The 17,210-nt window shown below is 46.3% G+C and overlaps 1 protein-coding gene across 10 annotated transcripts in view; it reads right to left on the bottom strand.

Moving 5' to 3' along the window:
- Positions 1 to 379: 379 nt before the first annotated feature.
- The window catches only part of PFKFB2 (6-phosphofructo-2-kinase/fructose-2,6-biphosphatase 2), a 27,298-nt gene continuing 10,467 nt past the window's right edge, over positions 380 to 17,210 (bottom strand). For 3 of the 10 annotated variants that reach the window (XM_087857579.1, XM_087857577.1, XM_087857583.1), the window contains 12 exons: positions 16,872 to 16,938; positions 16,668 to 16,742; positions 16,247 to 16,303; positions 15,214 to 15,338; positions 13,145 to 13,352; positions 12,547 to 12,693; positions 11,690 to 11,794; positions 10,802 to 10,931; positions 9,987 to 10,049; positions 9,460 to 9,524; positions 8,633 to 8,824; positions 380 to 2,396 (listed from right to left, as the gene is read on the bottom strand). In XM_087857579.1, coding sequence (XP_087713705.1) covers positions 2,334 to 2,396; positions 8,633 to 8,824; positions 9,460 to 9,524; positions 9,987 to 10,049; positions 10,802 to 10,931; positions 11,690 to 11,794; positions 12,547 to 12,693; positions 13,145 to 13,352; positions 15,214 to 15,338; positions 16,247 to 16,303; positions 16,668 to 16,742; positions 16,872 to 16,938 — 1,297 coding nt within the window. In that variant the 3' untranslated portion in view covers positions 380 to 2,333. Of the gene's footprint in view, positions 3,434 to 3,528; positions 8,825 to 9,459; positions 9,525 to 9,986; positions 10,050 to 10,801; positions 10,932 to 11,689; positions 11,795 to 12,546; positions 12,694 to 13,144; positions 13,353 to 15,213; positions 15,339 to 16,246; positions 16,304 to 16,667; positions 16,743 to 16,871; positions 16,939 to 17,210 lie in introns of those variants that run through there. The other 7 variants (XR_015722405.1, XR_015722417.1, XM_087857596.1 and 4 more) reach the window with 7 other exon arrangements.

The raw sequence follows: 17,210 nt of genomic DNA, 5'->3' as shown, positions 1-17,210 counted from the left end.
GCTTGATGGCCAGGTAAGATAACACTTGCAAAAGTGCTTGGAGATCTTTCCAAGGACAGGGGACAGGGACTTGGTTTTACTCATTGCATGACGACCAATAGATGATCATTAAATATTTGTTAAATAAATTAGTAAAGCTCCAGAATGTCAATAATATATGGCAATAATAATGATCCCATTTTGAAATGCTAACATAATTTGATAAAGGCAGGAGTCACCAATTCAAACGCTAGCTGGAAATAGATATCTGATCTAAGAATTTGAGAATCATTTTCAAGAAGCTAGTTTCAAAGGCATTGCACAATGTTATTAACATTTTGGGTATGTATAATGCACAATGTTATCCTATTTTGTGGTGATTTCAAAAATTAATTACATCTTTAAATTAAAAATAACTTTTATTATATTTCTTATTACAAAGCAATACATATCACTGACATATTTTAGCATGATTTTATTTATCCAGGAGATAAACTTCCCTCCAGAGAAATGCATCTCTTGGTTGATACTTATGATAAAAATCAATGAGAAAAGCAAGTACTCAAAAGAAATCCACTGTGCCTTAATATAGTTATCATCCTTTTACAGAAGACAGATACCTAGATCTTGGAAATTGAATTTAAAGTGATACTATGGACATCACACTTAAAATCTCAAACTACCTAATTTCTACCAAAAAACAGACATCAATTATCTTACATTCTGCTCAAACGCATGCAAACGCTAATATGCGACTTAAAAATATCTCCCATGGATGAATAAATAACTAAATAAAAACATCATCTGATCATCAACAGACATTGCGTTTAGATGCAGAAGCCCGCAGCACAGGAACAAAGTCAGTACAGTACCGCACGCTACGAGTGGCCAGATGAAAATCCCCTGCTACGGAGCAGTCAGGAGCCTTTCTGAAGGCAGCTTTGTGCGTATAAAATAAGCTCCTGGCTGCTGAATACTGAGCTGCCCGCAGCCCAGCTCATCACATCTTAGGTAACAGAGCCCTGTATTATCCACAGTATAAAAGAACCATTTGGGAAAAGCTGCATTTCATTACTTTTCTTGTTACTTGCCCTCTTGCCCAGCAAGGGGGTATCTGCATCAAAGGGAAACATTATTTAAAAAGCTAAAAAACTTACTTAATAAAAAAAAAAAAAAGAATTTTGCTTGTAAGATATTTATCCTTTGGAGCTTCCATGCCCTCCTCTGGAGTAGCGACATATTAAAATCACACTGACAAGAGAACCACATTGATCTAGAGAATTACCTGACTTAGCTTTACAAGAAGCCAAATGACAGACGCCTCAAGGACTCAGGTATCCCCCAGTGTTCTACATAAGAGACCAGGAGACCCCCATTGTGACAATTAGCTAAGAGGTAGGAGTTCTCGAAGGCACAGCCACAGCTTTCGTACAGACCACATCATAGTGATAGACCGCACAGAAAGACTTGTTCCCCTGCACCTGGTTTGAAGCAAGAACTCCCTGGTAGAGCTGATTCCCAAGGAACCCTCTTTACCTCTTCAGGTAATGTCAATGGCGCCCTACTTTTCTCTCCAGCCGTCACTCCCAACCACTGGAGAACATGTCCCTCTGCTGCCTGTGAGGGGACAGAGCATCAGGTAGGAAATACAGTAGCTACTTAGGAAAAGGGTACTTTGAACACGGGTATCCATTCTGGGGAGTCTCGAAGTCAGATCCTGCCCTTCCAGGGCCTGGAACAAGGAAAAACTTCTCTACGTGAAAAGGTGGCTGACATTGCTCTTCCATCACCGCAGAAGAGACATTTCAGGAACTGCATTTCTCAGACACCCTCCACACACCTGGTGAATTGTCTCTTTGTTTCCAACGTGACAAAAAGGGACGGCTAACGTGTATATTGTCCTCTAGCCTGCTTGGCCGGAACGGATGCAGAGACCAGCTCTTAGAGCACAGAACAGTCTTGCGGCCGCGCAGCCCTCTCACGTGGAAGCAAATCTGAAGAGGATGCGTTTGCGTTTCAGAAAAGAATAGGCAGCCAGGGATACAATCACAGGTAGGAAGTTAAAGGCCGAAACAGAACAAGACTGGCCCACTGGGGTCATACCCAGCAAAGAGATAATACAAACTGATTAGTTCAGGCTGTTAGATGTTTTGAGGCACAGGGAAGTTAAGTTTTCCCGTGTAACAGATATTCCCATTAGGCATGAGGGGAAGAAATGTAATGTTTTTCCAGGCCTCGTTTTAGTGGCCCCAAATGTCCGATCCCAGCTTAACCTCCTGATGGAGCTGCTGTGGAGCTGCCAGCCCAAGCTCTGCAGTAGATCTTGGAGAGGTCTGGCCTCAGCCTTCACATCATCAGCAAAGTGGTGTGAGGGACGCCAAAGAAGAGTGCCTGGCCACAGCCAACCCGGTCTCTGCCTACGAGCCAGACAGGAAGAGAGACAAAGCTATTATACCACCGCCAAAAGACAAATAAAAGTAACGCAGTACCCATCCCCCACCCTTCCACTGCTCCCCCACGGCCCATAGCCCCAGCTCCGCCACATGCATAGACCCTCCGTTGTGCTGGCACACACCCCTTTACCCTTTACCAAACTCCAACAGTATAGCCATGGGCTTCTTTCCCTGAGAAACCAACCTTGTAACCATGTTGGACTGGGCACTTCTTCCAGACCTAGACTATAAAGCTATATACCCAAGATAGGAGGTAGGAGCTGCAGGAAATCCTGTGGTAAAAGGAGAGCACGTAGGCTACTATCAACCAAAAGACCATGCTGACAAAATGGCACCACAGTCAGGGGCTACTTGGCTTCTCAGGTGGGTCTCTACAGTTGTGGCTATCCCAGTCCGTTCTGAAATCTGTCCGAGCATAAACCAGCTTCTTCCCATAAACTGGGATTGAATGTTTTGTGAGGAATTCTTCCCCCTAGAGCAGTGTTTCTCAAGTGTTAAATGTGCATCTGAATCACTTGGCAATCCTATTAAGATGAAGATTCTGATTCAGTGGGCGTGTGACAGGGCCCCAGAGTCTGCATGTCTAATGAGCTCCTGCTCCTTGCTAGGCTGACGAGGAGTGAGGCATAAGGCGGTGACACGGTTCCACCTGTATTTCCTGTCCCAGAAGTTAAATGCCATTTCATTCTGTTGACTGTAAGCTCTTTGAGACAGGCAGGTCATGTTTTAGAAGGAACAGCCCACTAAATTCTAAGAGATCTCCACATTTTTTTCTTTACCATAATGAGTCACATGTGGCTAACAGGAGTCATAGTACAGTACAGGCAAAGGTAATTTTTTCTTAATTCTTGTAGAGGCGCCAAAAAGTACACACAACTTCTACTGAAGTTCACGTGCCTTCCATAATGTCCTTCCCATCTTTCCCAGAAGGTGGTGGAAGAGAGCCATGCCCACACCAAGGACTCCGGTCACGCTGCCAACTGGCTTTGGCTCCTCTGAGGCTAATCATGGAGCAGCAGGAGACAGTTTCAGAGGTGGAGGAGTGGGTGGAGAACACAACCCAAAATATAAAACAAAAAACCCAGAAGCCTTCTGATAGGTTCAAGTTATTCAACAATTTTATTTACCCATTCCACACACACACAAACACACACACACACACACACACACACACACACAAACACACGAAAGCACATTTCAAATACAGTTATACACACCTTATGTGGATCTGAGTGGCATATTTTGATATCAATGTCACCAGATTAAATCAGAATGCTGGTAAGGACTCACATTCCTTTTTCACCAGAGCTGTGCCCAGGAAATCCGCAGGTAACTCTAGTACGTGAGTTCCCAATTCAGTCCATTCCCTTCAACCATTTCCAAACACCTCCAAGGGGCACAGCTGGTGATGAGTCCTTTGCTTTTGCCACAGTAAAACCATTACCATATCAGAATGAGTGGATTTTGTTATTTCAACACAATAAAAAAAAATGTACACAAGCAATTCAGATACAAAACCACTGAGGTGGTAAATATTGGTCCTAGATCCCCAGTGAAAGGCTGACTGGAAAGAATACCTTTGCCAACTCTTAAGATCAATCTTTAAATGCAACATTTTCTTTGCATTTTTATTGATTAGCTTATGAATAAAAGCCAAACACACAGCAGACTGCAAACGGCGGCATTACCCACTGCTATAGCCTGTGACAGGGAAGCTGAGCACACAGAAGGTTCAGAAGCAGGTGGTAAAAGGGAAGTCCTGCCTAGAAGTGGGAGAGTGGGTGGAATGAATGCAGGAAGAGGCAACAATCTCAGGCTTTGAGGAGGTATTTCCTTCACTGAGTTTACAGAATATCATACACAAGTGATGTTCAACGTTTGTTTTCTACAAAATGATGAGAATTTGGCTGCTACTCTAAAAGAAATGTCCATTAAAAATCGGAGTGTACAGAACTTGCCCCTGAAGAACAAAGGTAACGTGTTTACTTCCTTTCTTTGTAGGATACATGCAACAGACACAAAATTACAATCATATGCATATCCTACTAACTGGTACAATCCGAAAACAGACTGTCAGATTACAAGACCCTACTGGAGTCTGTCAGTCAGGCAGTCAGCATACAGACTCTACCAGGGTCTGCCAGTCCGTAAGCACATGGATACCACTAGATACAGTCTTCTGGACACTAGGCATCCAAAGTAAATCCCTGGACATACTTCTGATGACTGTATCACCTCTCTGGGAAGTCAGAGATCCATCCTGCCAATGTCTCAACCTGGCTCAATTGTTAGATATTTTTTAAATTAAAATATTTTAAAACATGACCAAGTCAAAATACGTGCTAGAAAACCTGGGTAAATTGACCAAATTTCTTGAAAACAAACACACCATGGCTTCTGAACTCAGCAAAAACAATGGAATGTCCGTAAGACTGTATAACCCAGATATAGTTCTCTCAATCATTAGACATTCTTCCCCCTGTCTTTTGGCTACCCAAAGCATCAACGAGTTTCTCCAGAACCTAGACCTCCTACTCACAGAAAAACCATCAGATGGATTTATTTCCAAAGTTATGTCACATTTCTGAGAATGCCGGTGCCCCTGCAGATCCATTTGTGGACTGCGAAGAGGAACACTCAGATCCTCACAGGAAACACTCGTCCATTCAGCCTGGGAATACAGATGCGCTGTATTCCTAATTCTAACCTTTTGGGGGAGAAACAAACAAACAAAAAAACCCTGAGACAATAAGATAGGGCAGACCCTACACAATGCATGTTTTTAAGATTTTCTAATTCTACTCTGCAGCTGAATGGTAAAACAATCCCCTTATCAAAACAAAAACCAAAGACAATACAGATCAATAAGAACTAAATTCTAATTTGAGGATTACGAGACAAGAGAAGCTAGTTCTCTAAATCTCCTTCAGATTCCTCTTCCAAATCTGTCACGAAATTCATCATTCAGCTTCCAAGCAAGAAAATAAAATATACGGGGATATTCCTTTCCCCATTTACTAGATTAAATAATTTACTAGATTAAATGCTAAAGCCTTCACCTATTTCTCCCACAATGAAACCGAAAGCCTCAGCAAAAGGTGCTCTGGAATTCACCCTTTCTTTGTGGAATCTCTGATCTAGACATAATTATAATAATGTGCAGATACAACCAATACACATTCCAGTAAGAAAGGAAGAGGAGGACAGAAAAGGTAGGAAGTAGAACTTCTCTAAAATTTGGAGTAAGAGCTCTATGCCATTCTGTATTCTCCTGGCTTCTTCCTGCAGAAACTTCTCTGGAGAGATCTTGCTCTAAAAACTGAAGGATGCCAAAAGCCTTGCTACAGTCAAGTTCTAATTTCTTGTGTCCCACCTGAGACTAAAAAGACCACCACAGGCTCCTCTTTTGGGGGAAGCAAACTAGCATGGGGGAGAGTGGAGGAACAAGGAGCAGGCTGAGGGTGACCTGTGGCTCACACCGGGGTTTATAACAGGGTTAACACAATGCTCGTGCGTTAGAGAATTTTCCTCTCCCTAAGAGTACGCACAGCCCCAATCCGAAGTCTGGATCCGGATGCTCCCGCTTGTCAGTCGTTAGCTCTGAATTATTCTTATTGCATAGCAGCAGGAAAAACCCAAAAACTGACTGAATAATCAATTCGGGCTAAGGATGCTGCTGGCCAAGAAGGGTTAGATGAGGCCGCCTTGTAACAGTGCCGCGCACAGCGCCTAGACCACATCTCATTCTCCCCTAGAGGGGGAGGGCTCTCGCCTGCTTCCCCCCTTTAGCCTCACAGGACAAGAGAAAAGTCAGAAGGAATCTGAACTCCACTGCAGTGTCCACACTTACAGACTCAATGTGTTGCTCTTTGGCAAATGTTCTTTATTATACATTATATACCCTGCCTCTTAAGTAACCTTCGGGGCAAGGACCTTTTCTCCCACTTCCGTGTACCCTACCACCACCAGCGCGCCCACCCAGCCCAAAGCCCGGCAAAGACATCACGTACACAGAATGGAATGGCAAAACAGGAATAGCAGGTTAGACGCAATGAGGAGCAGAAGCTAGGCAAGCAGCCTTTGGAAACACTGTGATGCCCTACTCGCAATATAAGAATAAAGGACTCAAGGTCACAAGTCAGCGGCCTGTGATGATAACCTTTATCATCCTACCGGTTTTATCCCTGTGCTTTATCCAGAGCGCTGAAAAACCCCAGCTATTATCGGAGGACACTTACTCACACAGTGATTTGTTCCTCATCACCCTGCAGCATAAAGGATTAAAGATGGGACTAGAACCTAGATTAACCCTCTAAAACACGCAGCCTGCCTTCAAGGGGGTCACTTAGTGTAGTACTGTGATCTGCTCACACATCCATCTGCAGAGAAGCGTCCTTTCAGAGCCAAGGAATTCAGAATTCTTAGGTTGAGGCTCTGTCTGAGGAACTATTCCAGTATTTCTCCCCACAACTAAAATGGAGCTCTACCCTTGAGTATGACTCAGAATCTTCAGGGAAGTTACCTCAATGCGTACATGTCCAGACCCCAACCCCAGAGATTCTGAGCTAAAGATTAAGCCTAAATTGGACGGGGGCATGTATGTGTTTCAAAAATTCTAAAGAGGATTGTAAAGAACGCTTCTAGAACCATTACAAAAGGTCTTCTATTACCAAACAAAAAGACCCTTGGCAAACAGGTTACTTGCTCTCACTGGTTTCCTCTAAAAGACAACTGATAACTTTAAGGTGTGGACTCATTCCATCGCTTTTAAAAAACCTCATGAGAAATCTGACTTCCCTCTCAGAAAACTTATTCATGTTTTATATACAGAACTGGAGGGGCCACCAAGGAGCTAAGAATCCCCTGCTCTAAACGTTTACTGTTTAACCCTACAGAGAAAATAAAATAACATAAATGAATAGGCAATTCCAGAAAATTAAGAGCTAGACCCTTCAGGGTCCAAAGATTCCTGGACACCAAGATGAGATTAAATTCATGGCCAGGCCTTTCCACATTGAGGCAAAAACAAAAACAAAAACAAAAACAACACAAAACCATTGCTCATGTAAAATTTTTTTAACGTTAAGAGGAGAGTGTGTTGAAAATTACAAGAAAATAAGCAGCCCTAGTGAACTCTTCTCTACCGTCTGCCTTGGGCAATTCCAGTGTCAGTGGTGACTCTTTAATCTAACTCTGTCCTTCTAAACAGTCTCAGAGGTCACTGGCCTCGGCAGGAATGTTGCTGTGGTTGGCAAAGCTGGGAGGCACTGAAAAAAGACATGGCTGCCCTGCAAGAGCCCTGTGAGAGCTAGAGAACGTCCTAGTCTCCTAAACCTCATTCCACAGCTGCCAAAAAGACCCATGCCTGGCTCTTGAAGTGACAAATACCAACCAAGATAGTTCACACATACTCAGAGCCAACTCCCCCAGAGCCTCGCAGACTTGGGACCGGCTCTCGGGGCAGGGGCTCGAACTCTCACCCTATGTCCACTTGCAGGCTCCAGAGCATCTGCAGATGTTCTGCTGCCTGGACTGACCCTTTCACCACCTGGCTTGAGAGGAAAGGAGAAGGGGGAGAAAAAAGCTCCCCCAGTCTGGATCCATTGAGGCCCCCTGCAGAGAGCATCAACAGAGCCAAGACTTCTCTCTCTCCAACCACCCCTTCCCGCCTTGACAGACACCACGATGACAACGCCATGCATCACACTGGACAATCCAAAGGGGAGGTGAGCAAGGGGGGAACAAAGCAGGCAAGTAAGGACTGTGAGTAAAGCACACCTTGAAGAGACAAAGGTGAAGGAAAAACGGGCTTCTGTGTCCCCCTCCGCCCCGCCCCCCACTGTACCAACACAAGGACATGAGGGGTTTAGACACCAGGCACAAGAACCAAGTCTATGGGGCAGGCTTAACCTCAGACCCAGCTATGCTAAGCACCCAGGGGAGTGTATCCTTCTTCCTCCTCCTCCAGACCATCCCAACCGAGGATGTGTCCTAAAACACCCGCTGGTCAAATTGTCCCTGGGAGGGGAGATGTTTCACACTGGAGAACAGCTAAGATTGGTCTGGAAACACATGAGCTCACGTTCTGTGTTAAGATCCATGGAGGGTATTGGGGGTGGGGGCTGGAAGTTAAATGACTCCTTGGTGCTTAGTGACAAGGGCAGGAGGCCAAGCCTGGAGGGGACACACGGTTACACCACCGGAATGCTGACTTGGGTCTTCGGCTGGTCGGCCCCTTCTTGCGTGTCCAGGGCACGTAGAGGGCTGAGGGGCTTGAGGGGCCGGCTCCCAACACTGTAATTTCTTGGACGCCTTATTGTATTCGAACTGGACAGAGGCGTAAAGCTGTTCCTTCTCATCCTTACAGGGGTTTGGTTCTTGGGGAAGTTGTTCTGATTGGAAATGGAGGGACACCACACAAATGAAAGCCAAGCCAAAAGCTCACTCATAAAGGTTAAATAATGCTTGTAACCACAACAGTTTCCTCCACTCCTGCTCCTCTGCACATAGAGTCTCTCACAAGACATGGGCCACAGCCTTGGTCCTAGTCCCAGGAAGCTAAAGGACTGCAGAAGGAGAAGCTCCTTGAGCAACACACTCCAAGGAAGGAAGGGCCCACGGAAGGAAGGGGATTATTTAAAACCACACAGATTATCAGGACAGACCTAGGAACGAACCCTATACCTCTTGATCCCACCTTATAGGCTCCTCTGGGTCCTACTTTCTAAAGGGAGCATTCCCCGGGGGAAGAAAATCTGTATTTGACTTTGGCCAAACACTTCCCATATTTAACTGGATTTCCAGGAGCCAACTTCCAAGGTTAAGACTCATGAAAGAGGTACTAATTTTAAAAAGTAATAATTCCAACATCTCTTCCTTTTGGAAGTAAGCAGACTACTACATAGGACATGAGTTCTGGATGTGTTTCCCTTTCGTACATAAACAAAACCCCAGTCTCGTGATGTCAAAGGTTCAAAGACTCAACATGGCAGGGAGCCTGCATGTTCATCTGTGGGAAAATACTTACGGTTGGCTTGTCACGGTGAGTGTTCACAGCCTCCACATTGAGTTTAACTGTTTCCACTTTGCATCCTAAGGAAACAGAGGAAAGAGAAAAGGTCTTCAGGAAAAAAGTTCCCCCAAAATTCCTTAGATTCAATATGGGAAACATACCATAAAAGAATGTATATATTCTTTTATATATATATCCTTTTTTTAAAAGATTTTATTCATTTATTGGGGGGGGGGTGGGCAGAGCATGAGCAAGAGGAGGGGCAGAGGGAGAGGGACAGGGAGAAGCAGTCGCCCTGCTCCTGCTCCCGAACTCGATGTGGGGCTCGATCCCAGGACCCAGAGATCATGACGTGAGCCGATCATGACCAGATGCTTAACCAACTGAGCCACCCAGGTGCCCCACACATCCTTTTAAAAATGGAAGGCACAGATGGAATTTCCCTGGTATACAGGGGTGATAAAGTTGAACTTCAGAGAAGATTCAAATAGCCTGTCTTCAATCCCCACCTCCTGCCCAGCTGCTAATAAGCTCATAGTTACCGTAGGCCACAGGAGTAAGTTTGAAGATGGTATGGAGAGGGCACCTCAAGTACGGTAGCTCATCTGAAAGCAGAAAGACCAGGCGAGACAAGTCTCTTAGTACTATGTGGTAAGGTCACATTAGTGGGAAAGTCGAAGGAGCTCATGCGTTTTCTTTGCCCTGACCTAGAGTTGTACAATTCCTCCCCTAAACCCCAATTGTCAGGATGGCCACCAAAGAAGCTGCCCAAACCACTGAGAGGCTAAGGAAGGAAAGCAATCCATTTTAGATCCTTCCATGCAGGCAAAACAGGAGTAAGGGAGTAGCCAGGACCCAGTGGAGGGGAAGATCGTGGCCCACCTGGGTGTACCAAAGGCCAATCTGTAGGCTGCCCAGAGAGAGATCAGGAAGGGAAGGGAGGGGTCAGAAAAGCTAGCAACTTTCTTACGGCTCTACCCAGAAACTGTCCTATGCTGAATCCAATGAATGAAGATGCTTCGAAGACACCACCCTCCTTGTAGCCAAATAACAAGCCGGGAACGTTCAACCACTCTTCTGATTCTGCCAGGAGTGTCAGCTCGACACTGGCCCTTTAGCCAAGCAGGATCACAGAGCTCCAGCAGCGGCCACTCTCCACTGGAGGCTTTTGTACCAGAGGAGTAACTTCAGCAAGTAGTTGGCCTTGTGGCTGCTGGGAGCCCCACACTGCTGCCGGAAGAATGCACTCCAATTTGAGTGGAAGAGGGGGAGGTTCTGTTGCCTGGGATCCTAGTGCCACCCCGAGTAAAGCCCCCTCCCCATGAATGCGTCCTCTGGCTCTTCCCTCCAATGTCACCTGCACCCTTATCCAAGAAGTAGGCCAGCAGGCAGCGCATGACAGCCTGGTGGGAGATGACGAGGACGTTGCCCTGACGCTCCAGCTCCATGATGACGGGCTCCAGCCGCTGCACCAGGTCCTGGTACGACTATGGGGGAAGTGAGGCAGACTGGTAGGAGGCCAGGCACAGGCTGGCAGCCAAGTCAGTGGCTGGCTCCAGAGTCAGGAGGCCACTTCTTCTTCCCCAGCTGGCTTTCCTCCTGGAGGTTCAGCGACTTCATGTCGCCTGCTAACTCCCCCCAGCCCTGGGATCTCTTGAGAATCCTCAGGCTGTTCAAGAGCAACATTCAGATCAAGAAAACGACAGGTCAAAAAGAGGAAATGTGAATTCAGCCTGCGACTTTTTTCCTTCCCACGGACGAACAGGCAGCACGGGAGGCAACGAGAGGCTCCTACGGGTTTCCTGGACCTCTGCCGTTGGCTTTATTTACCCGTGCCTCCCATGGCTCTACACTAGGAAGGCCCTCAGGCCAGCAAACAGCCTCAAACATGCAAAATGAGAAGGGAAATCATTCATAATGCATATATTGACTCGGGGCCTATACCTGCTTGCGTGGGGGTAGGACTGAGGGAGGGGAACAAAAAAAAAGAAGTGAAAAAGAAGATGCTGATTCTACAATTAACACACAAGACATCCAGTCACCCTTTTCCCCGGAGATCCTAATGAGACGTTCGATGGTCTAAGCTGAATGAAACACACTGTGACCCAAACTCAGAGGACAAGACTACATGATGCCTTGACTACCCTTTCTAGACCCTTCACATCCCATTCAATCCTTCCCCCAAATTAAAGCTAAACCCCCAACGGAGGGCTGAGCAGTCGCCCCACGTGAGAGGAAATCTCACCTCCCCACCAGGGTACCGATACAGGTATTTCTCTTGATCTCGAAGCGCGAACTCATCCGGGTACTGCTTCTCAATCTGCGCGTAGGTCATCTCCTCGCACACGCCCTGCAGGGAGCACACTGGCTGCGGGAGGGAGGCCGACCCACGTGGCCCACCCAAACGAGGGAGGCGACAGTGAGGGATCCGGGCTTCTCTACTATGCACCAGGCATTGTGCCGGGTCCTTGCCTGTCCGGCCACTGATGGGCCCAGGTGGCTGGGACTGGCGGGGGGAGGGTCACTGCACAGAGGCTGTGGCTTCTTGAGCTTAAGCTGCCACTTGCTCTGACTACTTCAGAGAAGTTAAAGGTCCAAGAAAAGTCAGCAGGATAAAGGGAAGAGGAAGGAGGAGAAACTGAAGGGACTAGAGAATTCTTCCGGAAGGCATAAAAAGGTACAGAGGAAGAAAAGAAAAAGAAGTGCTTGCTTTTGCGCTCAAGGACAGAGAAAGCCAAGAAAAAATTTGGAAAGGACTTTTCCAGAAGAGCTGACCAAATGGTCTAAGCAGAAATTAAAGAAGTGAGTTGTTAGCCATTTCTTTTTCCCAGGAGAAAAATATACAAGGGAACAAAATGGAGCCGCACTGTCCCCAGATGCCAGAGGGGCTAGGCCACAGATTGGTCTGGGCCCACACTGGCACAGGTGCTCCAACAGGCAGGAAGCCCTGACTGGGGTACAACTGTTCCCACTTCCTCTCCTAGTGCTACTACCTGGTGGTTCTAGTTTTCTAGATAAAACTGCCCATATTGTGACTTCTGAGAGTTCCTGCCTGAATACAAGACTCTCACTGGCTTTGTAGCCATCAGAATTCCTACTCACAGCATCGATCTCATTCAGAATCTTCCACTGCTCATAGGTCACACCCAGGGATTCAGCGGTCTGGATAGTCCTCTTTAGCTGGCTCGTCCACACTTTGAGGTCTGCTATCTCCTGTTCCTCCAGAAACTTCCTTAGAGCCTGGGCAAACTGGGGTTCGAGATAAAAATTTTAAAAGCAGAGAAATCTGCGTGCACATGCACTTATAGACACACATGCACACAACTGCTAACTTGGCCTATAAAGGACAACGTGTAGGACCACGGTCAAAATCCAAAAGGTACTACACAGTTATGACAAACCCAAGAGGAAATGAACTTCCCCTGGAGCATCCTGTCCTGCGCTGAGCACACAAGTGGCGCCCAATAAACATCTGACAGTTGAATTAACAGCAGAAGTGGTTCCCAGTTACCACATCACAACACAGCCAGAATCTGTGGACAAGAAGAGGTCCTCAGCGTTTGCTTGAGTATCTGAAACCACAGCCTCGGCCCCAGTGGGATTTAGGAAGAAGTAAGGGGATAAGGGAGATGACCTCCACTGTGCCCCTCCTCCCACTCTAAGCCTGGGAAACCCAGCCTGCTGCTGAGCACCTCCTCACCTGTTTTCCCCGCACTGAGAGGCCAGAGTCACCCCCGATCTTCCCCAAGAGGTTGAATTCGCTCTCTCCGTGTCGGCAAAGGTAAATGGTGCGAGGCTGCACGTGGATATTCATGAGGTAGTAGACTATCTTGCTCTGGATGTAGTCCTGGACTCTGTTCACTAAAAATCGCTGGCCCACATTTATTACCTTGATGAAGGAAAGATCCCTGGGACAGAGCAGGAGAAAAGAGAATCCCTGGGAATGAAAATCTGAGGATAACAGCGGGAAGAGAAGGATTCGCATAATTACTTGTGGGCTTGAGGCAGCTCTTCCTCCTCTCCTGTCAGAGCCAACCCACATTTAAGGAACCCACTGGAAGAGACGGATTACACCTCAGACCCAAGATGAAGTAAGATGGCCCCAACTTCTGGCCAGTCTACCATTTCTTCAGTGCCTATACTGTGCTGTGGAATGTAGATAAGTAGGATACAAAGAATCCAGGCTTTCCCTCAAGGGTCAGACTAGGTGACCTGACAATTCTGCTAACCCTCAAGTTTGGTGAGAAGCACAACCCCATCTGAGGCGGTCAAGACCTGGCCAGGGGATGGCATTGCCGGCGAGGAGGGCAGCAGGCAGCCGAATCTTAGAGATCCCTACACGTCCCCTGGATCGACCTAACCAAGCCTCTCTCAGAGGTACTTCACAGCCATTGCCTCATCAGAGAATTTTTCTCGTTGTAAAAATCATAAATGCTAACTGATTAAATTTTTAAAAAAATGATAAATGCTTATTCCAAAAAACTTTTCAAAAAAAGGTAGAATGATGCAAATAAAAATCACCCAAACCCTACCATCGGAAATACTGATGTACACACACACACACACATACACACACACACTGTTCTAGAATGTTTTTCTATATAGAACTTCTATGTAGAAAAATACACTATTACACCATTTCCAGAGCAGTGGTTTTCAACCTCTATATTAAGGAACACCTCCAAATACTAACATTTTGGGCAATCTACTCAAAGGAACTTAAAGACTCAAAACATTAAGCAGACTGCTAACACACAGAACAGCGAGCTTCGCACACTTATCTCGCCATCTGCTTGGCCGCAGGGCCATATCTTACTCAAACACAGCTGTTAACTCTGTGGCTACATTCTCCAGGTTTCTGTGTATATGCATCTTTCTTCAACATGGACTTGACATTTTACTATGGCTCTCATACCTCATGCACATTAAGTTAACCCATATTGCACAGCACACTGCCAACAGACACTAAAACAGTAATAAAGGCTAGCAGCAATCAGACATTTCTGATGAGCCAGGAATGGTCTTAAGGACTTTACATGCTATATACACACACACACACACACACACACACACACACTTTACATATAATATATATTTATATGTTTGTTACACGTTTTTATTTACGTCTATTCGTATTGTATGTATTTATATATAAATATCATTTATACATTACATGTATTTGTACATGTACATTATATTTTACGTAAACGTAAATATATTTCTATATTATGTTACTCTTACATGTGTAATATACGTATACTTATACACTAATATAGGTGTGTTACAGAATAGATACATACACCAACAAAAATTGATCAAAAGCTGATGATACATCTCTGAGGGGTGTCCTACAACACCCTAGATCAGAACCACTTGATTTTGCTCCTCAGAGACACCTGGCAATGTCTGAAAACATTCTGGCTTGTCGCAGGTTAGGAGTATTACTGGTATCTAGTGAGTGGACACCAGGGACAGCCACCTACCACTGTAATAAAGAATTAGTCAGCACAACATGTCAGCAACGTGGAGACTGAGAAATCTTGCTTTAGACAACAGAGAGGAAGAAATGATGATAAAAAAAACTTCACTGTTCAAGTGTAAGATGCAACCTACATAAGAAGCCACAAATCCATACCTTGTTTCTCTGGAATGATGTAAACACTATAGGTCTGGATGGTCAGAAGAAAGTTTGAGGACAGAGGGAGAAAGGCTCTTTTCTGAAATGAGACCCCTGCCCCAGGCCCTTCAAACCACGGCCTTAAACCTTACTTGTCATAGTTGTCTGGGTCAAGGGGTCGATAGGTGACTTTGTAGCATTCAATTCTCTTTAGGAAGTCCTCCATCACATTCTCCCTATTTCTTTCAGGGTAGTCAGGGCTCGACACCTTTACCTCCTGGAATAATATGGAGAGTAGGGTCTGGTCAGAGGTGTGCCCTTAACAGCCCTCCTGCAAACAGCCAATGCTAAATAAAGAGAAGGAAGTCCGTAGAAGGGCCCTTTCACTGGAGCATTGGCAATCCCCGTTCTCTGAGCACCCCCTCCCTGTCCTGTGACCCTGGCAACCAAGAAAGGAAAGACAACTGGGGAGTCATGTGCCTGCCCTTGGCTGAAGGACTGAGGCAGTCACACAGCTCAAACTTCTCCTGGGCCCCAATCCCTTTATGTGCCCTGCGGGGAACACAGAATGGGCTTCAACTTCTCCGTACGACCACTCAGAATAGGGTGCTGGATCTGATGCATGCCTGACTTGGATCAGATGCCTCTTCTTAGATGCTTCCAAGTTCCCACACTGCTAGGAGAGCACCGCCATGATACCATGTCTACACAGCACAGTACAACCCATCAGACGGGCATTGGTTCCTGCCGCTATCATACAGGGCATGAGGCGCTCAGTGCATAGATCGCGGACCTGAATGTTAGACAGTTAGTTGGCAGATGACCTTCCTCCGTGGTGGCCCTGACAGACAGCGAAGAGGCTGATCTACTCTGAGGACATCCCTAGGTCTCAGCATTCAGCTGATACCCAGAACACAGGGCCAAAACTCCTACGGTCTAAGTCTTGGCTTCCATTCAACAGCTCATTCTTACTTCATTCCTCAGAGCCTCCGTTTCTTCTCCCAAGGGAAGAATGCGGAAGTATAAAATGGTGCTCTGGCAGATCAAAAAGATCGCCCTGCACTGTTAAACGTGTCTATTTCTTTCTTTCATTGCCCAGTTGACAATCCCCCCTCACCCACTAACACACATATAACACAAGGCCGAAAGGACAGGGAGGTGGTGGCATGCAAGGCTGTCACCCACCAGGATGTTGGCAGCAATGACATCAGGATCATCGCAGACAGATTCCACAAAGAATACCTGGCCAGGGAGGGAAGGCAGTGATAAATGAGTCAAAAGTGCCCAGGCTGTTCATTAACAGCCCGTGCTCACAACTGCCCCACCATGGCCACCACATCCCCCAGGACTTTCTGTCATGAAAGTGGCCTTCAAGGCGTCTTCGTTTAAAAATAACTCTTACCACATCCCCAGGGCCTCAGACATACAGGCTATGGGGCTGAGAAAGGACCTGAAAAAAAAAAAACACTCAAGGATTGGGGGTATTCCCCAAGAAAAGTGGATAGCCAACCTTGCCCTCACCCACTGGAGTCAAAGAGATCCTCACGTCCCCCCTGATTCCTCACCTCCACTCATCCCTTTGCCTCAGCATGGAGCTGAATCCTACCTTGAAGGAATTCTCCTTGGCAAAGTTCAAAATCATGTCCCTCCTCTCCCTAGTGGTATTGGTGGCATCAAACACCTGGGGAGAGAGGTCACAAAGTAGATGAGTGGGCAAAGAGAACTGGAATCCCACCAAAGCAGACCCAATGTGAGGCTTCACCGTCTCTTGGGTGGAGATCAAGATGGAGAAGAGGCAAGAAAGGCTTACCGCGATCTGCCCGCTCTCCTCAGTAAGATACACCTTCACATCTTCCAGCGCCACCAGAGCACACTGTCTGCCATGACAATAGAGGACATGAGCAAGAGTAGTGCCAGACCAAGTTCAGGCATAGGCAGGGACATGAACAACTAGGTTGCTAGAAGAGTCACATCCCTTCCCGCTTAGTTTTCCCAGTGGTCAAAATATTCCCCTAACTAGACTTTTCAACTTCCTCATTGAGGTTTTTAGACTGTCCTATACCTTTCCCTTTCCCCTGCCCCATGCATATAAAGTATCCCCTCTATAGGTTTACCTGACAAACATACATGCATCTCTCTGAGCCTGTTC

The sequence above is a fragment of the Ursus americanus genome, chromosome 2 (genome assembly GCF_024610735.1).
Source record: "Ursus americanus isolate L20-20 chromosome 2, mUrsAme1.1.p, whole genome shotgun sequence".
Classification (NCBI taxonomy): domain Eukaryota; kingdom Metazoa; phylum Chordata; class Mammalia; order Carnivora; family Ursidae; genus Ursus; species Ursus americanus.
Note: the sequence above shows the minus strand (reverse complement) of the source record. Positions and strands in the feature narration are given on the sequence as shown.